At 44.5% G+C, this 26,435-nt stretch overlaps 1 protein-coding gene across 1 annotated transcript in view; it reads right to left on the bottom strand.

Moving 5' to 3' along the window:
- The window catches only part of ATP1B1 (ATPase Na+/K+ transporting subunit beta 1), a 35,582-nt gene that overhangs the window by 7,241 nt on the left and 1,906 nt on the right, over positions 1–26,435 (bottom strand). Inside the window, exons 2-3 of the mRNA XM_083737318.1 lie at positions 20,520–20,648; positions 503–661 (exon numbers count right to left, since the gene is read on the bottom strand). Coding sequence (XP_083593444.1) covers positions 503–661; positions 20,520–20,648 — 288 coding nt within the window. The remainder of the gene's footprint in view (positions 1–502; positions 662–20,519; positions 20,649–26,435) is intronic.

Here is a 26,435-nt window from a genome sequence, read left to right as displayed (position 1 = left end):
TCTTACAGCCTGGTCTTTTCAGTTGCTGTGTTGGCAAATATATAATGAATCTATAGCAAAACTGCACACAACACTAGGGTTCTGGTGTCTCCATCCAACCCAAAACATCAGTGCTATTGTACCAACCACCACCAGGGGCTAAGGAAATCCAGGGTATTTGGTGAGGTTATTTCAAGCCATATTGTCTTCAGCAAAGCCAGGATTACTGAAGCATGAGGAGATAGTTACAGTTTGTTGCTGGGGTCGTAATAATAATAATTTTATTATTTATACCCCACACACTTGGCTGGGTTTCCCCAGCCACTCTGGGTGGCTCACATCACATATGGTGGACAGGGATTCAACTGAGTTATTCGCTTAAATAAAACAGAGATCCCTTTTTCTGAGTGGGACTGGAAAAGTTACTGGTAAGGGTTGCTAGGTACCAGCAGCACTTTAGATGGACCAGACTAAAAGCAAATACATTAGAAACAAAAGTTATGTGCAAATAAAATCTACTCACTGGCACAAGACTCAAGCTCAAAATCTGCATCTTGCTCCTGATTAAACTCATAAGCCTTCAGAAATGTATCCATGAGCTTCGTATACTTCTCATATGTGTTTTTATCACTGGGGTTGAAGGAAATCTCCATTTTAAATACCTGGGGAATAGCTGTCAGTCCTGGAAAGGGAAAAGAAGAAATCATGTAACACAGAGACACACAGACCAAAGACAACTGATCTGTATCGTATTGTGCTTGCCCCACCATGAAAAGGATCACACCCAAACTTTCCTTATGCAGCAACAAACCAGAATAATTTTGGAACATGTATAGGTGCAGAATATGAAATGCTGAAACTGTCACCTTCCTCACCCACCAAAACAGAGAGAGCACAAGGCTTTTATTTTAGCTCTATTTGTTTGGAAGTAAAATACTTCATGAGCTTGAAAAATCTACAAGCTCTTTAAATTCAGAAATACCTTGTTCTGAAATTCTAAACTTAAGAACTACCTTTAAACAAATTAAAAAGTACAATTTTATTCTCTCCACGTCTCTGCAGAATTTAAAGATTCATCAAATGGAGAGGCTCATCAAACTCCCTCCTCATATGGCACTAGAGAGTTGCAGCATTTTCCTGGAGTGCACAGAGGACTGCGCATTGGCTATGTGTATACTCCGAGTAACATAAAAAATCCCAGGGTGATTCTGGCCAGGGGCTCATGTTCCTGAGTCAGATTGCACAATTCACAAGGTATCTCAAAGCACATCAGGGACTCCCTAAGTTTCTGATTTCCTCTATGGCCTCAGCTGTCCCCAGAATTTCAATGCACAGCCTGAAATTTGGCAGCCTCCATCCACTCTTCATCCACTTAAGTGAAAATAAAGAAAACAAACCCTTATAGGAACCTATTTGATTCCCCATTACACTCACCAAGGGCAAAGCAGCTTCAGGTTTAACAGATCGGATTTGGACCCGAATAAGAAATTGAATCAAAATGACACAGAGCTGGCCTGAAACAGGTGAAGCTGCTTACAGAAATAATGCAATTCTTGTTGTCACTTCACATCCCTAACGCAAAGGGGCGCCTTTCTCAAAAGCCCAAATGTATAGTCCATATAAGAGCTTCAGGTGTAGGATTTCACCTAGGGAGACCCTACCCACATTAGAGCGCTTCTGTATTGTAGATTATTCCAGAGATCCTACAGGTGCAACGATGTGCCTGAGTTAGCATGAAGGGCATCAGATTTCCAGAAGGACCCTTCACAAGCAGCTGGTTTTTCAAAAGATGGGGCTGGATCCAGACACATCAGGAAGCCTTTCAGTTAAACACACTGTAAACTTTGTATGAGAAATCAGGCTGGCAAAAACGGAACTCCACAGCGCCAGCTGGTGTCACAGTGTTAGAATGCATAAACAACACATATAAAGTGTTCTTTCTTTGCCAATGTAGCTGAGTCTCCAGTCTCTTTTCCATTTATTTCACTGAAGGGGTTTCTGGGAAGGGAAGCTGTCACTTGTTTTTGCGACACCCACAAGTCACGTCAGCCACACATTTGCCATGGCCCAGACAAGCCAGTTTTGAGTAAAGCCCGACAGTCGATCCTTGTTACGTTGCACAGCTTACGAGCCGCAGAACAAAAGGTATATTTACAGGTCTGTGAAATCCTAGGAGGGAAAACTGCACCCGCATTGCTCCACCATGTCGTACCCAAATGGGAAGGGATTCAGGTGCACAGACTCCTTACTAGATCAAAGGAAGCAGCTCTATCCAGGCATTCATTAACCGTGGCAGATAATGAAAGTGCTGTGAAGGGAGGCAGGATACACTCCTGACCTACATAGATTTGAATGAACCCCCCCTCTGTCCCTGCACTAGAACGTCCTTAAACTATTAGCTAAGATCACTGAACACAAGATGCAGTGATGGCCACTGACTTACATGACTTCAAAAGGAGATCAAATTTATGCAGGATAAAGCTATCAGTGGCTACTTGTCATCATGGCCATATTCCAGCTCCTGGTTGGCTACACATTACACCAGCCTTCCCCCACATGGTGCCTCCCAGATGTTTCAGACGATGACTCCCACCATCCCTGATTTTTGACCATGCTGGCTGGGGCTGATTGATCCCTGTGTTCTTGCATTGACCATCACATCAGGAGGTCCATTCTGTAAGATGTAAGAATTTGAACTTTGGTGTGGAGGCACCCATCTTTAGGAATTTTATCCCCATCCCCAGTGCATTACACATTAGACAAGTGTTGCCTCTATTGTCTTTTCAGCACCTGTCAAAGACCTTTCTCTTTCAGCATACTTTAGTGGAGGTTTTTATCTCTGTCTTGCTCTGCATTGGACTAGAAACTGTATACAGTGGTACCTCTGGTTAAGAACTTAATTCGTTCTGGAGGTCCATTATTAACCTGTTCTTATCTGTTCTCATTCTGAAGCAAAGTTCTTAACCTGAGGTACTATTTCTGGGATAGCGGAGTCTGTAACCTGAAGCGTCTATAAACTGAGGTACCACTGTATATGTTTTGTTGCTGGTGTTAAATTGCTTCTGGATGCTTCATGGGAAGCAATTCATCAATGATGAAATATTATTTCTTTCTCAACACATGAATTTAGGCATCTTAGGAACCGTTTGCATAAACTGCATTTAGCTTGCATGAAAATGCCCAATCCAGTTGAACCCTTACAAAGAGAGACAGGAAGAGGCCCATAGTTGGAATGCAAAATATTCAGCTATCATGCCACTCCACGCTCATTTCATTGAACTAACCCTGCATTTGCTTTGTGGGTCAGATTAGGGTGGGGTCAGATTAGGAGCAGCAAAAACTGAACACAATAAAAATATGTTCTTATTCTAGAATAAGTTCTGTTTCTTTTTTTTGGGGGGGGGAGGTAGAGGCAAGAAGGGAGGGAATGGAAGATGATATTTGCAAGGGACAGATACATGTCACCATCCCATACAAATGAATGCATTCCACATGTTCGTTCTCCCATAAGGTTCAGGTGGAGTTTTAATTGAATTACCCAATGCTTGCTTGATATCGATGCTGAAAGTAATGGGAGATCAAGTTCATGCTGCTTCACTGACGGCCACACGCTGAGTTTGCTATGGCACAAGCTCCGTTTCCCTTTGGCACATCCAACTTAGAGCCGGCAGCCAAGACCTTTTCCAGACACTGCCATTATATAGTAGTTGTTTCTATAACCAAGCTGGGCTCTTGGTTCTCTTTCTGTTATGTCTCTTTCTCTCCAGCCCCAGAATTCAGCAGGTTCAACTAAATAATTGGAGGGATTTAATGTAATAGGAGGGACGCGGGTGGCGCTGTGGGTTAAACCACAGAGCCTAGGACTTGCCAATCAGAAGGTCGGCGGTTCGAATCCCTGCAATGGGGTGAGCTCCTGTTGCTCGGTCCCTGCTCCTGCTAACCTAGCAGTTTGAAAGCACATCAAAGTGCAAGTAGATAAATAGGTACCGCTCCGGCGGGAAAGTAAATGGCGTTTTCGTGCACTGTTCTGGTTCGCCGGAAGTGGCTTAGTCATGCTGACCACATGACCCAGAAGCTGTATGCCAGCTCCCTTTGCCAATAAAGCGAGATGAGCACTGCAACCCCAGAGTCAATCACGACTGGACCTAATGGTCAGGGGTCCCTTTACCTTTAATGTAATAGGGCCTGAAACACGTACAAAGTTTTATCCTTGTCCTCAGGTCCTGCTTGTGAGCTCCCCTTTACAGCATCTGGTTGTCTACTTAGGATGCTGTACTAGATGAGCTATTGGCCTGATCTAGCAGGCTTTTCCTACGTTCTTCTCCTGTGAGAGATTCCCAGGTAGGGGAATGAGTCGTAAAATCTGGGGTGACCCAAGAATGGTTTTTTGGACTGTTAAGGGTACTGCTGTTTTACAACCTAGTTCTCCGTGCTCAGACAGACTGTTCTGCAGTGGCCCAGTTTGTGCAACATGGTAAACCATAGTTAAATACTTTACCATAAAAACAGATTTCACTCCTCATCTGGGATGGGTGAGAACAATGCGTCATGACCCCTGGCTCAGCATTGTGTCCAAACAGGGGATAGCATTCCGCTCAAAGAAACCGCCACAACTGGCAAGTCAAAAAAGAAACCCTGACTTCGTGGCTTGTTGGGAGAGAAGCAACCCATGATCTGGATGCAATGCCAAATCAGGAGGTCATGGCTTGGGGAGTCATCTGTGCATTCATTTTTTTTTTAAAAAAAAAAACCCCACACACATTAAAAATCAATATGGAAGAATAACTGTGCCATGAAACAACAGTCAAATTAAACAATATGCAGGTAGCAAATGGTAGTTTAAAGTTGTAGTTCTAGAAAAGAAAGGTATAATTTGCCTTGCAGGGCTTTCATTTGCCAGCATTGGGATTTCTTAGTTAGAATCATACAGCTTTCACACAAACCCAGCACACATTTTCCTCTCAGCAGTTTAGATCCCCAAACTGCCCCCCCCAACCATGGACAATTTGAAAATGGCTCATTTTTCTGCCTGTTGTAGCAATTTTAGTGTACTATGCTAGTTGCTATATGATTTCTAGTTGAATTATGGTTTCACTGTAGTTTATTACATTACAATCCGAATTTCGCAGAATTACAAATACAACAAAATATAATATAAATAGTAAAAATAGTAATTAAATATCAATAAGAATATTTAAAATGGACATGCTGCAGACTACCCCTGCCCTAGGCCTTACACATATTATGTGTAGATCTGCATTTACTTTACGGTATTGTGGGTGACGACTCAAAAGTTTAAAATTCTTATGCAGTGAAATCCTATGCACATTTGCCTAGAAGTTAGTCCCACAGCATTCCATGGGGCTTACTTCCTTGTCAGTGTGAGCACTGCTGCCTAAATTGTTTATCGCAGCCATCCACAACCCCAATATACATTCTGTTTTCTGACTATCTTAAATTGGGTCTCCATAATAAAATCAGTTCTCATGCCAGAGTTCATCCTCATAAGTAAAGGTAAAGGGACCCCTGACCATTAGGTCCAGTCGTGACCGACTCTGGGGTTGCAGTCCTCATCTCGCTTTATTGGCTGAGGGAGCTGCTTTTGTCCGCAGACAGCTTCCGGGTCATGTGGCCAGCATGACTAAGCCGCTTCTGGCGAACCAGAGGAGCGCACGGAAACGCCATTTACCTTCCCGCCAAAGCGGTACCTGTTTATCTACTTGCACTTTGACGTGCTTTCGAACTGCTAGGTTGGCAGGAGCAGGGACCGAGCAACTGGAGCTCACCCCGATGCGGGGATTCGAACCGCCGACCTTCTGATTGGCAAGTCCTAGGCTATGTGGTTCCTCATACCTGGAAGATTAATAATGGTAGTCAAGTGCTACAACAATTTGTTGATCAACTATTCCCAGCTCTGCCTCAGGTTCACTACATTTCCCCCTGTAGTTGAAATTCTTGCACGTGCAAAATTATTTCTGCTGAGTGGTGCGGCTGCCTATTCCATGTACATGTCACAGGAAAAACATTCGTGCCACAGTTCAGACATTATAGCACACGTGTTTTTCCTAGTAAACATGGATTAGCACTGGAAAGTCCATGAAAAGGCTCGCGCATTACAAAGAAATTGTTTGCACCTTACTATTCTAAAAACAGAAACGCCATTTGTCTCTACAGGCTATTTGAGAACTAAACAGAAATCTTTCATTAATTCTTAAGATGCAAGCCAACACACACACACACACACACACGGCTTAATTTATTTCCACCTATACTTTCCACATGCATGCCCACCTCTCCAAAGTAAATAAATGTGTCCTGGCTCTTGCTAAAGGGCAAACAAGAATAACTCCTTCCAACAGCCCTGCCCTTCTCAGTAACCTTAGACCAACAATGCAGTGTGGGCATGTACGACAGGAAGCAGGAGGAGAAAGGCACCCAAATGCTACTAAAGAATTCAGGAAATAAACATCGTGCCAGTAGCTCACACTTACCAAAGGCAAGCCCAGCTGGCAGCCACTTAAGGCACCCACTGGGACCCTGCAGACCCCGGGGATGAAAGCATATTTATTTGTTTTGCTGCTATTCTGAGGGCTGATTCATGAAGAAAAGGCATGTGCTACAGTCCTAACTAGAGTGAATCACTTTAAACTACTGGATCATAGAGAACTATGTTAAAAGCTTCCTGCATGTGGAAAAGCTACCACATTAGGGATGAGCGCTGTTAGTCAAGCTTTGTCCAGGTGTGTTTGAATGAGGATCCTGCAGTAGAGACCATTCATTAGGTTTCCCCTTTCTCCCCGGTGTAGCATTTGTTCCCAGAACCATCTGAGTCATAAATCAAATGAAGTGGAAAGTTTCCAGTGTGATGCTCCGTTACTAAGAAAGCAGATTACAATAACTGACAAGCAGGAAACGATTGGTTGCAAACAAAGTCAGCAGATAGAGAATAATGTTAAAGCAGTCCTATGAATAAAATAGATAGGTTAGGTTGATAAAGATAAGACTGGCAAAATTATTGCCTAGAGATTAATATGAATTGCTATCAAGCTGGCCAAAGTTCTGCATCATTACCCAATTGCATAGTCAGCATTGAGGGTCATGATTAATGCATGTCCCCTTGATTACCATGGGTTACCTCCAAGTATGATAAACTCTGGACCCAACTCATTGCATTTATTTATTTATTTATTTATTTATTTATTTATTTATTTAAATGTTCATACCACACCTTTCTATTAAAACACCTGAATGTGGCTTACAGTGATAAAAATCAAGGCAAAATACTTTTTTTAAAAGATGAGGGAGATCAGGAGACAACAAAAGTTCGACTGAAATCCTGGAATGTTTAACAAGGTCAGCCATTCAGCAGGTTCCGAGATTTATCTGGTGAAAGGTTACAGCTGTTTGTATTCCATCAAAGAGAATCAAGAAGAGCCGGTTATAGATACGCCTCCTAAGAAAGCGAGTTTAATACCCATGGTGGAATTAACTGTTCAGTTACAACTGGTTACATACAGGATTCCACCTTCTTTCCAAATGTGGTTGCCACTTTCTCCATCATTATTGCTAATAATTACTGAGCCGAATAACTATGTATATGCCAGCAGTCGTTCAAAGTGTCAGCATATGAGACACATTGTGAGCAGTTCTGAGACCCTGACAACCATTTTTCCTTGGCAGCAGGTGGACTGGATGCCATTTTAAAATATGGACTTCTTTACGCATTGCAAACAGACTCCAGCCCAACTGCCCAAATATTCCAAAAAGTTGTTTGGGTCAGACTTCTGGACTTTTAATTATGAGCAGCAGGGCAGGAGTGCCTAGACAGGGTCTAAGAACTTCCACCCTGCAGGAAAAGGGGAAGCAGTAACACATTGCTGTTGAGAGGTAGGATGTGGTGACTATCTGGGCATGTGCCTCCCAGAACATGCACTCATCACAGCTCTTAGGAGCAAGGTAGCCATAGTATGGAATATAATTGTGGAAGGGACCTCGAGAATCATCTAGTCCAGCCCCCTGCAATTCAGGAATATGCAGGTGGCCCAAACAGGGATCGATCCTGCAACCTAGGTGTTATCAGCACCACGCTCTAGCCAACTGAGCAAACCAGGCTATATTCTAATCTAAAAGGGATAGCAAGATGTCGTGGGCTGAAAATAATAAGCAAGTCAGTCTTCTCATTATTAAATGAGCACAAGGGTAAAGAATTAAACACCACAGCTGAACTGTACATCTACAAACTGAAATTAGCAAGCCCCGAAGTTACTAAGGGAAGGCAGTCCTCTCCACACTGGGACCATCAACTCCACAACTGTGCAGAAGCACCAAGTTCTGTGGCCCCACCTGCCATTTTTGTTCAATAGGACATTCGGCCAATCTTGCCAGGTGATCTAGAGAGGCACAGATCCTGGCATGATGCCTTCAGCTCAGGGAGCTGGACAAGAGTCACAGACTCAAATAACTCATCCAAACCCAGCAAGTCTACATTCGGCACTAGATAAGAGTCGTTTCCCCCCCCCCCCCCCCGTGGTGAAGCCAAGAGCACAGCAAGGAGCCAATTGAAGGGGCACAAATTGTTTTTAGACACAGAGAGCTATGTGGTTCTGCCAAGTTAATAAAATAGGGATTAACACCATGATAGCTCCCAAAAAAAACGAGCAGTGAGGACAAGCTCAGGTCCAGTTTTTTAGAGCCCTGAGCAGGGTGTACTTGGCAGTGGTCCCTCCTCAATATTGATTGCCCCTGCAATGCAAAATACCACTCGATTACACACACACACGTCCTGCAGCAGTGCTGCTTCCATCATCAACCTTGGCCTTCCCTGAAGTTAAGCAGGCTTACCTGGTGGTGGTGCTGTAATGGGAGGAGTAAAACAGCAGCACAACAGCCAACCCTTTACAGCACTAACAGATAAACCCGTGAGTGAGTGAGTGAGTGAGTGAGTGAGTGAGTGAGTGAGAGCAAGCAAATAGTGGCTGCAGCAGCACAGTCACTGGGGGAGCCCAAGCGATGAGAGGCCAGGGGGGTCCAAGTACTGTAAGATGTCTGCCCATTGGACCTCGTTCTCCCTTTTACCCTCATAATTCACCAGTGAGGTAGGTGAGGCTGAATGCAAATGGTCAAAGGTCACCCAGTGAGCTTCATGGCTGAGTGGGGTTTTACACCATGGTCTCCCAGTCCCAACACTTGAACTGCTCCACCTCACTGTCCCTCTTGAGAAACTGAGGGCTGTTCTATTCATGTACGAATTCTGGGACTGAGAGAGACTCTCTTCCTGCTGGAATTTCTAGAAACCCAATCCACAGAGTGCATGTCATGACTTCTTATCTGGGTTTCTGGCTCATAAACACCATTGATGTCTATGAATACACAGTGAAAAATGCACATGCCACTACTGGTTAGATTAGCCTCAACCAGAGCCAGGGCCTTTTCAACTCTGGCTCCGGCCTGGTGGAACGCTCTGCCTCATGAGACCAGGGTCCTGCAGGATCTGATTTCTTTCCGCAGGGCCTGTAAGACAGAGTTGTTCCGCCTGGCCTTTGGCCTGGAGCCAATTTGATTCCCTCCCTCTCTTTCTTTTTTCTTCTCCTCCTGCGATGAGACTACATTTAAATATTTTAATGTTTCAATATTTTAATATTGTTTTTAAGTTGTAATCATTCAACTTGTTTTTATTATTGCTTGTAAGCCGCTCTGAGCCCAGCCTTGGCTGGGGAGGGTGGGGTATAAATAAAAATTATTATTATTATTATTATTATTATTATTATTATTATTACATGTTACATTCTATAAAAGAATCTCTGGCAAATTCCTACAGAAAGTGTCTTTTATGCAGGAATTTTGTGGTGTTAAATCAGTCCTTAATCAGACCTTGATCAAGACTGGGTTGAGCATACATAATCCTCAACATAATTCCTGCAGTATGCTCTATTTCTATTACAACAGAAATGCCCACAACAACTGACATCAAAGGTTAAGGCAGCAAAACAGTAAACAATAGGCAATCCTTTTAAGTGCCATGGTCCTAACCTAAGCCAGTTATCATGCCAATTATAAGACTTTGAAAAAGGTTTCCACCTAGTGGCACTATATAATGTTGGCTGCAATCTTTGTCTTAGGATAACCATTTATGCATTGCTAAAAAAAGAGAAAATGCATCACAGGGGAAAGGGTTGCAGAAGGGGAGCAAACACTCGAGTGTGTTAATTCATAAGTATAGATGCAAATTTAGAAATGATTGTGATAAGTTTAATAGAAATACCATACACCTCACCCTAGTGGAGGAAACTGCCTGTTCATTCTCCTCACTGATGGGCAACATCAAGACCCCTGTTCTGCCTTCTGGTGGTTTGTGTCTTTAAACCAGACTTGGACTAGACAGCCCTTCAAATGGAGGACTATCCTATGTAAACTAAGACATACGACCATCCTAGTTTGCCATCCACTCTCTTGTCTCTCTCATGGTTTGGCCCAAGTTAATGGAAAACCAGTGTGGTGGCAATTGACACTGGCAGACACGACTGGCTAGAACCATGGGCTCAGACATACTGAAATGCTATGGCTGTCCACAAGGGACAGTAGGCACACAGAAGAGGTGATGTGCTTGAAATGGTACTAGCCAAAAAAGGCATTTTAGCCATAGTGCACTTCGAGAGAGAGATCTTGCTGGATCATGCCTATGGCTCATCTAGTCTAGCCCAGCAGCATCCTGTTCTCATAGTGGCTAACCAGATACCTATGGGAAGCCCATAAGCAGGATCCGAGCATGACAGGCTGTCTTCCCATATGACTGTCTTCCCATATGATTCCCAGTGGCTGGCATTGGGATGCCTACCATTGCAACAGTCAGGGTACAATAGAGACATCACAACACACTGTGAGAACGCTATCTGTCCTCTCTGCTGGAAACTTCTAACATACCGTATTTTTCGTCCTATAGGGTGCAGCGGCCCATAGGACGCACCTCGGTTTTTTTTGGGGGGGAATGAATAAAAAAAAATTATTTCCCCCCCCCCCCAGCTGCGGCTGCAGCCCCAAGCCTTGCGCACACCTGCCCAAGCACGGGACGCCCTCCGGAGGGCTCCCCGAGCTTCGGGCTGCAGGCTGCCGCCCCAAGCCGGGGCGCGCAAGGCTTGCGGACACCCGCCCGAAGCAGGGGGCAGCCTCCAGAGAGCTCTCCATGCTTCGGGCGGCAGGCTGCTGCCCGCAAGCCTTGTGAGCCCGCGGAAACTCCCGCCGGGCTTACAAGGCTTGTGGATAACTTCCTGAAGCCTGGAGAGCTAGAGGCATTGGTGCGCACCGACCCCTCTCACTCTCCAGGCTTCAGCGAAAGCCTGCATTCGCCCCATAGGATGCACACACATTTCCCCTTCATTTTTGGAGGGTAAAAAGTGCACCCTATGGGGCGAAAAATACGGTACCTGGAATGCTCAAGCACGGGATAGCTGCTGTGCCTTTAATCACACAGCCAGCATCCTGGCTGTCACAATAATGGCAGCCTGCACGGCATAAGGAGCAGAATGGCTACAAACACACTGTGTATGGTATGCAGAAATGAAGTTGTGTGCAGATAGTCTTAGGGGGGTAACTTCTAGCATTACATCTGTCAAGGAGGAGACATGCAAGTAAGACTTTGCAACATGTAGTGGAAATGCAAGAAAAGAACCACTAGTACATTTCCCTTGTGGGAGAAAGGCATGTTTGGACATTACCATTTATTGCAGAGAGTCCGCTTCTATTGCTGCATGTTGTAATGCCTAATAAGGTGCAAAGAGGCCAAAGAGATCTTAGATAGGAAACTCTAAATGCTATTTCAGAGACCAGATACTCACTGCCATTTTGCTGCTTTCCACAAGCTGTTAGCAGTGCAATCATGCTGCCATCATATGGAGGACACTTTAAATGGTAGCAGCCATGGAAGACCTCCTGGTCAGTTTCTGGCAGGAATTTCCTGGTCCGCAGCCCTTCACCACTATGCTAGCCTTCCCTTCTGTGTCTGTGATTGCTTGCATGTCTTACTTTGTGCAAGTGACCACAGAAGTTAAGATGTGGATCCAGAGCAAAAAGAAGTGTGCAGCTGAAGAATGAAGCCCAATAGGCCCCTTTCATCTACTGCTGCCTTGATTGCTTACTCATTATATAGCAGAAGTTTCCACTAGGTTATTGCAAGCTACATTGTTCATTGACCCCTATTTCTTCAATGTGTGGAAACTCACCTCTTACATAATTTTAAATGCTGTAGCTAAATTTAAATTTTAAAAAGAAGTTAAGAGTTTCACTTTTGTTAGGCTCATAAACCTCTTTTGATTTTGTAAATAAAGCAGACATTCATCTGCAGACAACCCCCCCCCTTTTTTTTTTTTAGCCTGGGATACCGGTAAGCTATTTTTGCAAACTTTTAAGTGCCCACTACTGGTTACTTGTTAGAGTAGCAGGTGATTCCAGTTTAAAATTTGGGGGTGGGAGAGAGGGAACTAAAAAGAACTGGGGTGATGGGGATGCAAAATAAATCACATGAGGGTGACTTGGGAGTTTCCATCCCGACTCAAGTTCAAATAACTAAAGACGGAAAGATTTCCTCTTAAAGTGGAAATAAAGAGATGCTGAGTGTGCGGGGAGAGACTCGATCAGGCAAGGCCTCCTTCCACCTGCCTTGCCCCACTCTTCGGCCCTAGGAGTCCTCATAAGGGAGCTGTTCCTGGAGGAAGAACTGTGAGGGGAGAGACTTTGTCAGGAAAGGCCTCCTTCCACCTGCCTTGCCCCGCCCTCTAGTCTCTGCTTCTCAATGTGTACTGTATTGTTTTATGTACTGTGGCTTGCCGTTGTTTTATTGATTATAGTTTAGATATATTTGTTGTAACTGTTGAGTGGGTTTCTGTTTAACTTTTATACGTTGATATTATTTTATACTATTCTAATGATAGCTGGATGTTACTTTTTTGATGTAGGTTGCTTATTTTAATGTTTTGTTTTATTATCACATTTTTGTACTGCATTAGATTGTTATAAGATGTACATTTTTTCTTTCTTCAGCTTGTAAACTGCCTTGAGCATTGTAAGATAGAAATATGGTATACAAATTGAAAATGATGATGATGATCTAAGGATCCAAGTCACTCTAGAGAGTTATGATTCCACATGTATGTTTTAAAGCAGGGTTGTAATTCCCCCCAATTTCTTTTTACTGTTTTATCTTTTGTAAATCACCGAGGGTTTTTAAATAAAAAAATCAAGTGATGAAATAATAAACAAAACTGTGGTGTACTGGTATAAGGGGTATGGGGCAGGATGTGTTTTATGGAGCAATTATAATCTAGACTCACTCACTGGATCATCATTTCATGTTGTGCGGATGCCTGATGATTGTCTTCCAAAGCAACTACTCTATTCCAAACTTAAAAATGGAAAGCGTAATGCTGGTGGTCAACAAAAGAGGTTTAAAGACTGTCTGAAGGCAAATCTAAAAAAAATGTAGTATAAACACTGACAACTGGGAAACACTGGCCTGCGAGCGCTCAGACCAAAGGTGTCATGGGCTTTGAAGACACTTGAACTCAGGGCGCAAGGGAGAAACGTGCTAAAAGGAAGGCACGCTTGGCAAATCCACACCGTGCTCAACTCCCGCTCGGGAACCAATGTCCCCACTGTGGAAGGACGCGTGGGTCCAGAATTAGCCTCCACAGTCACTTACAGACTCATTGTTAAAACCGTGTTTATGGAAGACAATCTTACTCGGCTACAAGTGATCACCAAAGAAGATAACCTAGAATAATGACACTTTAAAAATAAGGGACAATGGATGACTCTAGACAACACAGTAGGAGAAATCTAGCAATGTGGAGTGCAACACCAATTTATCAGATTATTGCTTGAGGTATAGATACTCCCAGACTGAACTTTTCAAATCCTTATTATTCAATGTTTTAGAATTCCATGCATAATGTTTTTCTTTAAAATGATAACTATTTCGCATAATATATTGAACTGCGTAGTCCACTGAGTAGCCTAATGTTTGCCATTTATATCACAGTCCTAGCAAAACATCCACCAGTACATGTGTAGGGCTCTCGTATGACAACAGTCCCTGGAGGGGATTGTGGTAAACAATATACCCCCAGAAGCTTAGGCTACCCCTGTTGATAGTGGCTGGGCCACCCACTGTCAAGAGTGTTCAGTTTTGCCTTCAACAGTGTCCTCAAGGGCCTTACTTAATTTATGGGAGAAAATGCACAGGTGCATTTAGAGTAGGGTCCTTGGACTATATCCAAGTAACTTGTTCCATCAGCGTAAGGATTTTCACTGGCACAACAGAAATTCCCCTTAAACTGGCTCTTGGTTTTCCCCATAATCCTCCGGAACAAACTCCAGGGGCAGGGTGGGGAGTGGTGGTGGTGGGGAGTTCTGTGCAAGCTAAAATCCTTGCAGAGACGGAAAAAGATAGTCGGAGACCAGCCATTGTCTGCTACCTATGCCTGATCACCCCAATAATTGAGAATTAATACTGTGCTTGCCACCTGTACTTGTGAGAGCTGTTTACTCACTGCTACAGTAGCATTAAAAATACAATGTTCCAACATTTGTTCCAACTTGCATCCTGAGCCGACGTCTTTGCTTAAAATGGGGGCAGCCAATGGAAAAAACCACAGTGGTTCAACTTGACCTCAACCTGAGTGTGTGTAGGCCTTGCTGGGGATTCAGTAAGGAGGAAAGGCATTTCACAGTGGGAGCTAGCCCACCAAGAAGCATTCTGGCAGTGTTGCTGCAGCCGTTTAAATATTATACTGCTATTTAAAGCTTCTGAAGAGTTTTATAGTGAGCGAGAGGGAGGGAGGGAAGGAGGGAGACATAAATGATGACTGCCTCCAGCATCAAGCAACCCTGGGGTCATTTGTAATGTGGAAACTAGCAGTTGCAAGACTCCATGCACACACACACAGCTGGTTCCTACTAACTGCTGGGAATGGATAATGCTTGATAGAGGCTTGGTGGAGCAAGCAGGGTAGTTGCTGTTCTGTCAAATCATCCTGCTTACTTACATATGGCCAGCTTATAGGCATAGGTTAACCGTCATTTTCTCAATGACTGTGTGCACCCCCTACATTTAAAGCACCCCCCCAAAAAAAAATAAAGAGTCATGGGAGCTTTAGTTTCGCCATGCCAGAGCTACATGGGTCTGAACAAACACAAAACCCCGTGTTGCAAAACGTAGCAATCTACAAAAATACAAACACAACACGCTGGCTAATAACTGTTAGTGAATATATATGATGTCATTCAAAATATACAAATAGCCACTTCAAAATAATGTATATATCATACAACACATCTCATAAAATATACAAGTAACTACAAGTTATATATATATATATCAGAGTCAAACAAAGAATCAAACAAATCAATTGAATAGAGAGGAACGCCAAGCCGTCTCTCAAAGGAAGACGTCTCACAAAAGTCTCAGAGGAAGACGGCTCTCCGAAGTCTCAAAAGGACAGTATATCTGGAACAGTTCAACTGTTTTGGAATAAAGTCTTCATCAGTGAACAATTATCAATGAAATATTCATACTAGGGGGGGTCATGCTAGTGGATCAGTGCTCACCGGCGCTAACAAATAAGCTAAAAATCAAGACCACTGTGAAGTTTCATGTTATGCTTTCATGTCACAGATTGTTCCCCAGCCCAACCAACGCCACTCCAATCCTTAACATATTTCTAGACAAGTGCAATGGACAGTTTCAACATCTGAATAAGCATAATTCAGATTATAGCCCAAGGGGCAAAACGGAAGGTAGTTAACTTATTTAGCAGCTAGCCTAGATTAGAAAGCAGATATTCTGAGCACAACTTAAGACTCCCAGCACCAGATAGCAAGCACTCAAGGGGGCCGCTTTGGTTGGCATGTGACGGATGGCAGAAAGTTAAGGTTGTATCCGACACTGTGCTTTTCCTCTCAATTCAGTGAGACTTTCCCTTCCTCACTTTCCCCCTTTTACCCCCCAAAATCTTCTCCAGGGGGGTCCCCTGGCTTCCTGGAGCTGATTTTAAGGGCATGGGAAGCTGCAGAAGCAAGGGGGGAGGTGTTATGTTATGCAAGGAGATACCACTGCAGACAGGAAGTGTTGGATACTACCCACAACTTATGCTGGGCATCTTGTCCCCTGCAATGGAACCAGGATCAAGCCCTGCATGCTGTGCCTTGGTAGCTTTAAACAAAGCTAGAGATTACTCTAAAAAAAGTAATTGCTCCTTTAGGGATTATTAGACTCAGTGACGGCACATCATTCTCTCGTTTACTTTGGGGCTGCTTTTGAATCTAAGGATGTGTGCCATATATATAGGTACTGTCCACAACTGTGCTAACATTTACTCCTGGACTGTATGCACACATTATTGTTCCTTGGTTCATATATGAACAGAGAACTGCTGTGCTGGGGATAGTCCTGCCTCTAAGATGCGAAGAGGAATACACCGGAGATGAGAATCCACCAGAACTAACCCTTCCCTCATCTCCAGGTAACTTCTACTCCTTTACAGTATTCTGTTTTGCACACAATCATCTGTTGTCCAGCTATCATCAGTGGCATAGTGTGCATTTTATTAGCTCATGCCAATTTGCCAGTAGTGACACTTCCTGGAAAGGCAGAGACTTTTCATCACTGGCACCTCACTTGTGGAATACCCTCCCCAAGGAAACATGGCTGGCACCCACTCTGCTCTTATTTAGATGCCAGGTTAGGACATCCTCCGAGGCGTTTTTATGATTTTATGTCTTTCAAGCATAAATTAGCTTTAGGAATTTTCCACTCTGCTGTTAATTGTTTCATGGAATTCTTGTATTCTTTTTGTTGAGAATTTAAATTTGTAGAACTGCCTTAGATAAATTTGCAAGGAAGCATGGTGTATAAAAGTTTGAAATGAACTGAAACAAAAATTATTTCCATTTTCCTTTTTTTTTGTACCTTGTGCCAGGCTGCACCCTATTCCAGAACATCCTTTTATCCTGCATTCATCCTTCTCCTTCTTCCACTAAATATTTCTAACTGCAATGGCTTTTCTGAACTGCCCTAACTGTGCTAGCCCCTCCATTCACTAAATGATCCCCTTCTGCATCGTTGCTGATCTGAATCACAGTGTTTTCTTCCCTGGTGCAGACTGTAAGCTGCAGGTTGAGAACCCAAAGCCCTTCAGCTCTTGCTGTTCCGCAGCTCCCATTGTATCAACCTTTGGGCCCTGCTGGCTGGGGCTGATAGGAATTGGAATCCAGCAATATCTGGAGAGACGTGTCCCCACCCACCCTGTGAACATCCGAGATAAAGGTCCACATCCTTTTGGCAGAGAATCTTATTGTGCAGTCTGCACAAATGGTTAAATGCTAACAGAGTCATGACTGAACTGAAAGTAGAACCACCTACTTTTAGCCTGAAATGGCAAGCAGACAGCAAATGCCTGGTCAGAAACCCAGTTTGCCCTGTGATGAGTGACGGTACTTAACACAGCATAGATGTGTTCGCAATCCCCAAGAAGCAACTCAAACATCAAAGGAGGCACCAAGAAGGTACTGTACCACATAGACAACAAATATTCTTGTGGCCTCTTAAAGGCTAACACATTTGTTATGGCATAAGCTCTTGTGGACTAGACCCCCCTTCATAACTGAGATATTATTCTCAGTTGGCAGGTATATAATATTCCTTATGGATCACTCCCCTTGTAAACTATCGTTGTTTTTTCTGGTCTATGACCGTAATAAATTAATTCATTCATTCATTCTTATGGGTGTGAATGGTTAAAACAGTAGAGTAAAATTAAATGCAAAATGTATAGTCTGTGACAGCTGGGGAAAGGCTGTAGCTCAGTAGTAGAGCTTCTGCTTTGCATGCAAAAGGTTCCAGATTCAATCCCCACCATTTCCAGGTAGGATGGGAGAAAACCGTGCCTGAAATCCTGGGCAGCTGCTGCCAGTCAGTGCAGACAATACTGAGTTAGATGGACCAATGATCTGACTTGGTACAAGGCAGCTTCCTATGTTCCTAAAAGTTTGGTGTGTGAAAAATAAGCACAGTGACCATTCCCAGCAGCAGTAACTGGTGATCCCATAATCACCCATGTTTTGCTACGCTGATTAGCACCTGTAGTGGGACAAGACAGCACAGTCCCTCTTCACGTCCAAACAGGCAGAATCAAACTTCTTGATTAATTGTAATTCGGGGGCTTCGTGCTGGAAGTCTCCCTTTAAAGTGCCTTTGTTGAAGAATGGAAACTTTAAATTAACTTAGCAACACTAGAACGGTTGCATTATTATCAATTAGCAGCCACTTAACTGAATTGTGACTGGCTGCACTTTCTGGTTTTCGCTGCCATTTGACCCAATTGCTCGCTACTTTCCCCCCACTACACTAGCATATGTGTGTACACACACGCCTGTCAACTTCATGTGTCAGATGAAGTGGATTTTGTTCTGTAAAAGCTTGGGCGATAATAAATATGTTAGTATTGAAGGTGCTACAAGACTCCTTATGTGTTTTTTGCTGCAACGGACTAACACAACGGACTAACACAACTGCCCCTCTGGATGTTGTACCATGAAGATGAAGCACAAATAAGCCCATGTGGAATGGTCTGCAGTCTAATCAGACACAGAATCCTAATATGCAACAAAGGATCAAGTTTAAATTAGCTGATGCACATCTCTGCCTTTTCCTGATTTTCTCCCAGGGTGCTCAGAAGCAAAGGTGGGCAGCAGGGCTCTTGCTCCTTTAACAGCTATGTAGAAGAGAGAATTTTACCAGAAGCAGCTTCTCCTGAAATATTTGATGCTACATAACTATGAGGGAGATAGGAGTCCTTCATCTTCATATCTGGGGCTCTCTGAGGTGACCTGCCCTAAGCAATAAAAGTCTTTCTTAGAAAGTGAATTTGTTGTGTCAGAGTACCATAGCACTTTAATAGAGCAAATCTAAATAGGCAGCCAGTGATTCAATCCCTCCCACCAAATACTAATACAGTGGTACCTCGGGTTACATACGCTTCAGGTTACAGACTCCGCTAACCCAGAAATAGTACCTCGGGTTAAGAACTTTGCTTCAGGATAAGAACAGAAATCAGGCTCCAGCGGCACAGCAGCAGCAAGAGGCCCCATTAGCTAAAGTGGTGCTTCAGGTTAAGAACAGATTCAGGTTAAGAATGGACCTCCGGAACGAATTAAGTTCTTAACCTGAGGTACCACTGTAGTCTGGAAGTGATGCTTCTCTCTTCCCTACCCACACTGTTTTAATGGAGAGTTAAACCACAATAACAAGTGGTAATTGTGCCACTAAAGATGAGGTCCCAACTAACTTTGCCTCCCACCCCATCAGTTGAAGACTGATTGGTCTTCAGCTGGTGGGACAGAGCTCAGTACTGAATCACAGGCAGGGAACCTGAAGCCCTCCAGATGTTGTTGGACTTCTGCCCATGGCCATTGGTGAGGGACAATGGGACTTGGAGCCCAACAGCACATTTATCCCCACAACTTCTCTAGCCTTGCTCTAATGAATCACAGCTATACTTGAGGTGAGCCCAAACGGCACCACAAATATGAATATATGGTTCAAAACTAAGAAGCAGTCCCCCAAAATGTACATAGGAGGCTGAAGGTGGGTCTCAGGTCTGAAAAGATGGAAGACTACTGGGATAGAGTACTGGGCTTGGATTAAAACTCAACTCTGTTATAAAGCCTAGAGCAAAGCAATCTTGGCCTAAGGTCACAGAGGCTGTTGCTCTGAACTTACCTGAACTTACTAGAGGAGCAATGAGATAAAAACCCATTGGAACACTACACCGAGAACTGGAGGGCACACTTTTCTAGCAGCGCTGGCCCAAGGCATTTTGGCACCTGAGGCAAACCACAAAAAATGACACATGCACCCCAGCCAGGGAAGAAGATCTACACCAGGAACAAGAGGGGAAATCAATCTTACCCAACGGTTTAAGTCAGAATCGAAGGCTGTTGGTGGGGAGAGAAAAGGCCGGCTCTGAGTCTCACCAGGAAAATACAGAGCCTGGGAGACCCCAGAAGGCAGCCCCCACCATCTCTGGGAGAAGATTGGCAGAGCCTCCTATTCACCAAGAGAAGCGGCACTGCTGTGGGGGTGGGTAGCGCGGAGGAAGGTCTGGCCCCCAAGGAGTGTGACGCAGCCATTGCTGCCACTGCAGCAGAAGCAGTAGTAGTAGTAGTAGTAATGGGTGATGCATTCCTTGGGAGCCAGATCTGCTGCTCTCTGTGGATCCTGCTGCCTGAGATTGAGCAGGCTCTGCTTCCTAGTGAAACAACAGGCAAGCCAAAATTTCCTTCTTTGTTACAGTAGACTACCAAGTCATCTGTGCCTGACCCTACAAGTTTTGAGGAAATAAAGAAGACCATGCAGCTATTGAAAGAGGCAGTCAAAATCCAGCAGCTCTAAATAAAACCCACTGCAGCACAATAGGCAAGCACACACCACTCCTTCTGTGTGTGTGGGGGGGGAGCTTTGACCAGCGCCCCTCATCAGTGCACATTGTTACCTGGGGGTGCTACTCGGTCCTGATACTTGGGCTCGAATTCGCTGATGGTGAGCAGCATGACTTGAATGGTCCCAATGAAGATACCAGCCAGGCAGCCGTAGAAGATCACATAGAAGAGTAAGATCTTAACTGTGGCAAGAGAAAAAATAAACAGACAACAGTCAATGATGGAAGGCTAATTATGCAAGAGGCCATTTGGGTACCCAGCAGCTTCTCAAGATTACAAGCGCCAAGTTCTGCAACAATTGCAATTAAAGAATCACGGAGTTGGAAGGGGGTTCAAAGGTGATGGAGCCCAACCAGAGATGTTGTTGGACTTCCACTCCCATCAGCCCCAAGCAGCATGGCCAGTGAGGAAGGGTGATGGGAGTTGGAGTCCAACAACATCTGGAGGGCTACAGGAAATCCTGTTACAGCACCCCAAAGGCAATGCCCTCAAAGAATAACATGCCATTGAAAATAGCCTGGACAGACCTGGAAATACTATTTGTGGTATCATATCTCTCACTTTGTCTCTGGCAGAGTCAGGACTGCTGCTCACAGAGGGAGCAATACTATGCACATTTACTTAGAAGTTCTGTAGAGCTCAATGGCCTTAATCTTATAAAGGACAGAAAAAAATTGTGGGGTATAAGTCTGTTCATTGATGGTTATTAGCCATGGCAGACATGTAGAACCTCCAAGTGCAGAAAAATTAATTTTGTTGTTGTTTAGTCGTTTCTGACTCTTTGTGACCCCATGGACCAGAGAACGCCAGGCACTCCTGTCTTCCACTGTCTCCTGCAGTTTGGTTAAACTCATGCTGGTAGCTTCAAGAACACTGCTTTCTGCCCATTGTTGGAAACAGAATACTGGACTTGGGTGGATTTTTTGTTTGATCTACTTATGCTCTTGGTGGGATTCAAATCCAGTTATCTCTTTGCCCCAGCACCACAAATTCTAACAGTGAACACAAGCAGTGAGTGCCAATAGGACTGCAGTCAAAATGGGGACCCCAAGAAACAACAGGGAAGCATCCGGGTGGCTGGCGAAATGTTGAGGTTTGCAGAAGTATTTACAAAAACCATGAGGGGGCAAGAAACAATCTGAAAGGTCTGAGCACGTGTAGGAGGCACAGAATGTAGGGTGATCGCTGAGAAAGGAAAACAGAACATGGAGAGGAGGAACAGAGTGGAATGCCCTACTTAGAGAAATTGACTGGCTGGAAATTCAAAGTGGAGCATTCCTTTAAGAAAGGAGGATCCACTGCAGAATTTTATTGTGGGTCTCACTATAATAGGCTCTAAACATTGCGGGTCATGGAGTGAACCTTGGACCTATCATACCTGCTCAACCCCTGCTTTGCAGGAGACCACAACATGTGGGCAAGAACGTACACACATGATAGGAAAGAGCTAGGTTCCTATGAACACAGAAATACACATGTAACTCTGGGCTACATGCAACGGCAGAGAGCTCTTAGGCACAGGAGGGCGGCTAGAAGCTCTTGCACCAGTGTAAATGAGCCCTTGCCACCAAGTAAATGTGCTTGTGACTGTAACATCACAGACCCAGTTTGGGGGAGTCACATCCATATCTGAAGATGCATGAAAATTCAATTCCATGTAGCTCAGATGATCAGAGCATGGCAACAATAAGGCCACAGTTGTGGGTTCAATCCCCATACCGGTAACTGCATATTCCTGCATTGCAGGGGGTTGGACTAGTTGACCCTCGGGGTCCCTTCCATCTCTATGAATACATCAAGAAACACCAAGTATGGCAGATCTCCAGAGTCAAAATGCCTTTTGCCCAGCATTTATTTCAATAGGACCAACCCTGTGGTCCTATGCGCCCAAACAACTTTTAGCTTGCTTTTATGTAGTGCATTAATAAAAGCATCTTGTAAAAGAAGAAGAAGAAGAAGAAGAGTTTGGATTTGATATCCCGCCTTTCACTCCCTTTAAGGAGTCTCAAAGCGGCTAACATTCTCCTTTCCCTTCCTCCCCCACAACAAACACTCTGTGAGGTGAGTGGGGCTGAGAGACTTCAAGGAAGTGTGACTGGCCCAAGGTCACCCAGCAGCTGCATGTGGAGGAGCGGAGACACGAACCCGGTTACCCAGGATTACGAGACTACCGCTCTTAACCACTACACCACACTGGCAGTCACACATTTGACTGCACTTGAGTTGTAATCAGCTAGATTCATACGCAAATTACAGGTGCAATTAAAGGGTTTTTGTTGTGGTTAAGGGAAGGCAAAGGGGGACATAAAACTTTATTACTAGGGTTGTTCCCAGGAATTGTGCGCATACTGGTTTTATCAGTTGTGACTTTAGAAGGATTACCTCTATAACATTCTGTGCTAGGCATCACAAGGCAGCCCTACTGGGTGAAGATGCCAACTCATGCCCTCTTGTTTTTGTACTAAGAAGTCCACAGCAGCAAACATGTTGGTACTTAAGAGACCCAGTGCAAGACTACAAATGGGTGTAGCTGCTAGAGCGTCAGGCTAGGACCTAGAAGGCCAGGGTTCAAATCCCCACTTAATGGGTGACCTTGGGCCAGTCAATGCTTCTCAGCCTAACCTACCTCACTGGGTTGTTGTGGGGATTAAATGAGAGGGAGAACCATGCATGTCGGATAAGAAGTTGAGAAATAAATGCAATAAATAAATAAATAAATAAAGTATTGGAGGCCCCATCTGCACTACACATTTAAAGCAGTATTATGCCACTTTGAACAGTCACAGCTTCTCCCAAAGAATCCTGGGAACTGCAGCTTGTTAAGGGGAAAACTTTCTGACAGTAAGAGCTGCTCAGCAGTGAAACAGTCTCCCATGAGATGTGGTGGTGGACTCTCCTTCCTGGGAGGTTTTTAAACAGGAGAGGTTGGGTGGCCACCTGTCATGGATGCTTTAGCTGAGATTCCTGCATTGCAGGGGGGCTGCAGTAGATGACCTTTGGGGTCCCTTCCAGCTCTGAGATTCTATGGTTCTAAGGGGTGTTGTTATGAGATCCTATTCTCCGCACAGAGCTACAATTCTGGTTTAACAGTCAATCCCTCTTTTCTGGGAGCTCTCATAGTTTTATTTCTTTCAGGGGGACAGGGGTCTGCTAACAACTGTCAGCACCCTTAAACTATACTTTCCAACATTCTTCGGAAGGGGGGAAATAATATCTATCTAAAGTGCTAAAATAGTCTTTTAAAAGGAGTGAACACAAATATAGAGAAGTTGCCGGTGAAAGGTGAAACCCTAATCAAATAGGGGTTGTTTTTGTTTTCCTTTGAGGGAAATTAAACATGGAGACCAGCAGCAGTGCTTTTTTTTTTTTTTTTTTTTTTTTGCACACTTGGGGCTAACACACTCTTCGGTAACCAGGCAGCAGTAGGCAAATAGCTGTGACGTCAGAGAGATTTGGACATTTTTTCCAGAGTACAGTCATAGGAGGTGCTGTTGTAACGAGCCAAAGAGTATGTCCGCTTACAGCAAGGTGCTGTGGGTAGGTTTTACTTTAATAATAATAAAATCAAAGTGCTTCAGAGAGTGAGGAGTCAGGTGTTTTAAGTCAGATTTCTGACCAGGGTGTTAACAAAGAACCAACCACATCAAAGTACACAGCCTACTGTGCGCTATGGAAGGCATCTACTATACTATATGAAGGAAGTGCATGGGTTATAAAAGAAACAAAACAGCTAATTTCCTAAGACACAGGTAAGAGACTCAGCTGTTCTAGCTGTTCAGAAAGAGGAAATCAGAGACATTTTACTGGCCCTTCCAGCAACCAGGCATCTTTGCTTCTAAGGGATTCTAAGCAACAGAGTCTCTGAAGACGGGATTTTGTCTGAACACCCATTTTGTAGCTCAGTCTCTCTGTGGACTCCAGCTCCTCTCCCATTGTTAGGCAAGAATCCCCTTTTACATGTGCCTTCTATGCAGACTCCGGCCAAGGATTTGAACTGGGAAGCTCCAGATATGTGGCACTTCCAACAGGACACTGACTGGCTGGAGACGGTGCAAGTCTGGCAGCAGCAGCTGGCAGAAACTCATGCGTGACTACAAAAAAGTTCCTATACCAATACGTGAATCATTTCAAAAATAACACCGTAACCTTTTCTCTTCCCCCAGCTATCTTTTAAAAAAGAAGAAGCTATTTATAACATCAGGTCCTCTTAAATAAAGCCATTCTTATTCCTTACGAACAATCTTTCTGCTCCTCCTTTCCTTGGATCCGTTTGCTGTTTTGGCCTTAGTAATCAGAGATGTTTCTAAATTTGCACAAAGAGTTTTAGAAGGGAATGGAAAGTTCTAGATAAGACGGAAACTCCTCTGATGGATGGATCTACAGAGACACTCAAGATCACCTGCGGAAACCTCAGCAGAGGGAGGAGGAGGAGGAGGAGATTCAAGGGCACCCTCCCCTTCCCTTCAAGGGCAGACAAATCTAAATGCTTCCAATGCCAAAAAGCTCTGGGCATGCTCCATTCTACCCCTATGGGTATTGCTACAGACTTTTCTATCTGCCAACAACAAAGGGAGGGGGGTTGTGTTAAGCACTTATTGTCTGTCATCAAAGGAGCCTGTTCAAAATAAATGCTACCTTCTCCACAAAGCAGGTTAGAATACAGTCACTGGCCACATGGAGCATTATGAAGGGTCATATTGAAAGAAGGAAAAGCAGTGGGAACAGTTTGATGCTCAGGCACCTTTCAGAGGTGTAAGCAAATGGAGAAGGAGAAACTGAAAACCTTCAGTGTCCTTTGCATTTGAGCCGGCTTGTGCAATGCAGAACCAAGGTGGTCAACTGGGGAAAGGGCCTCAGTGCTGGACCAGGAAGCAAAAGTGTGTGTGTGTGGGAGGGAGGTTTGTGTGCGTGAAGAGTAGCAATGAAAAAACATTAAGGTTTGACTTTTAAATTTTTTTTTAAATGGGCCCTGAACCTCAGTCTCATTCAAGTTGGGTTTAGTTGCTAGGAGACAGCCTTCAAGGACTTTATTATTCCTAAAGCTCCCTTTGCTTTTCCACCTGACCTTTTCTCTTTATCTCCGCTGCCAGCAGCTCAAGCAGGCCTACCCCAAATAAAGGTGTGCATGACAAAAGGATGAAATCCGGCTTCCAAGCAAATGTGTGGTCAGTACCAAAGGTGGTTGGGTGGTTGTCCTTTGTGGTTGCGGTGGCACCCCATCCTCTCCCCATTCCCTCAGGGATCCCAACCCAGCCTTCCATTACCTCTTTGCTTGGGAAGGTGTCACCTTGACTAACCTTGAGCTGTGATGCATTATTAACCCTTTTGGGGTTGGGCAGAGTCTGGAAGGCAACCCCAACTCTCTCTCTCTGTTCTGTTCCCACGAACGATCACATCTCATCGTGGCCATTTTAGAGAGGTAGATAATGCAAACACACTCAAGGCACCACTACCGCGTCCTTTTCCCCTCCCTGGGTGGGCAATGGAGGGAGCTGCAGTGGCTCCTCTACTGATGAGGAGCATGGCGGGCGGGGAGGAGTAAGAGGGGTGTGTGTCGGGCTCCCCCCTCTTTCCGTCGCCCCCACCCCCTCCACCCTGCCCGCAATCACGACTCAGGCTTGGCTGACTACATCAAGTGCCCTTCAGCACGACCTTTGCAGGCGGGGAAAGCAAAGCAAGGCGCAAAGGAGAAGCAAGCGGCTTTTTCCTCTAGCGCAGAGGCAACAGGCTGCTTCGGAGCGACCCAAGTCATCGCGAGGGGGGGAAAAGAGGGGGGAAAGCTGGGGATTCCCCCCCCCCCCATTTCTCTCTTCTCCTGTCTAGACGGTCGCGCCTGGGAAAAGCAAGCGAGCCGGCTAGCCTTAGTAAGCCTGAGGTGCATCTTCCAAAATAGCGAGGAGGCACGAATGAATGAGATCTACATCTTCTTTCCACACACGCCAAAACCACACCACACCCCGGCAAAAAAC

The sequence above is a fragment of the Podarcis gaigeae genome, assembly GCF_964106915.1.
Source record: "Podarcis gaigeae genome assembly, chromosome: 4".
NCBI lineage: Eukaryota > Metazoa > Chordata > Lepidosauria > Squamata > Lacertidae > Podarcis > Podarcis gaigeae.
The sequence above is the reverse complement of the archived record's forward strand: the minus strand, read 5'-3'. Positions and strand labels throughout refer to the sequence as shown.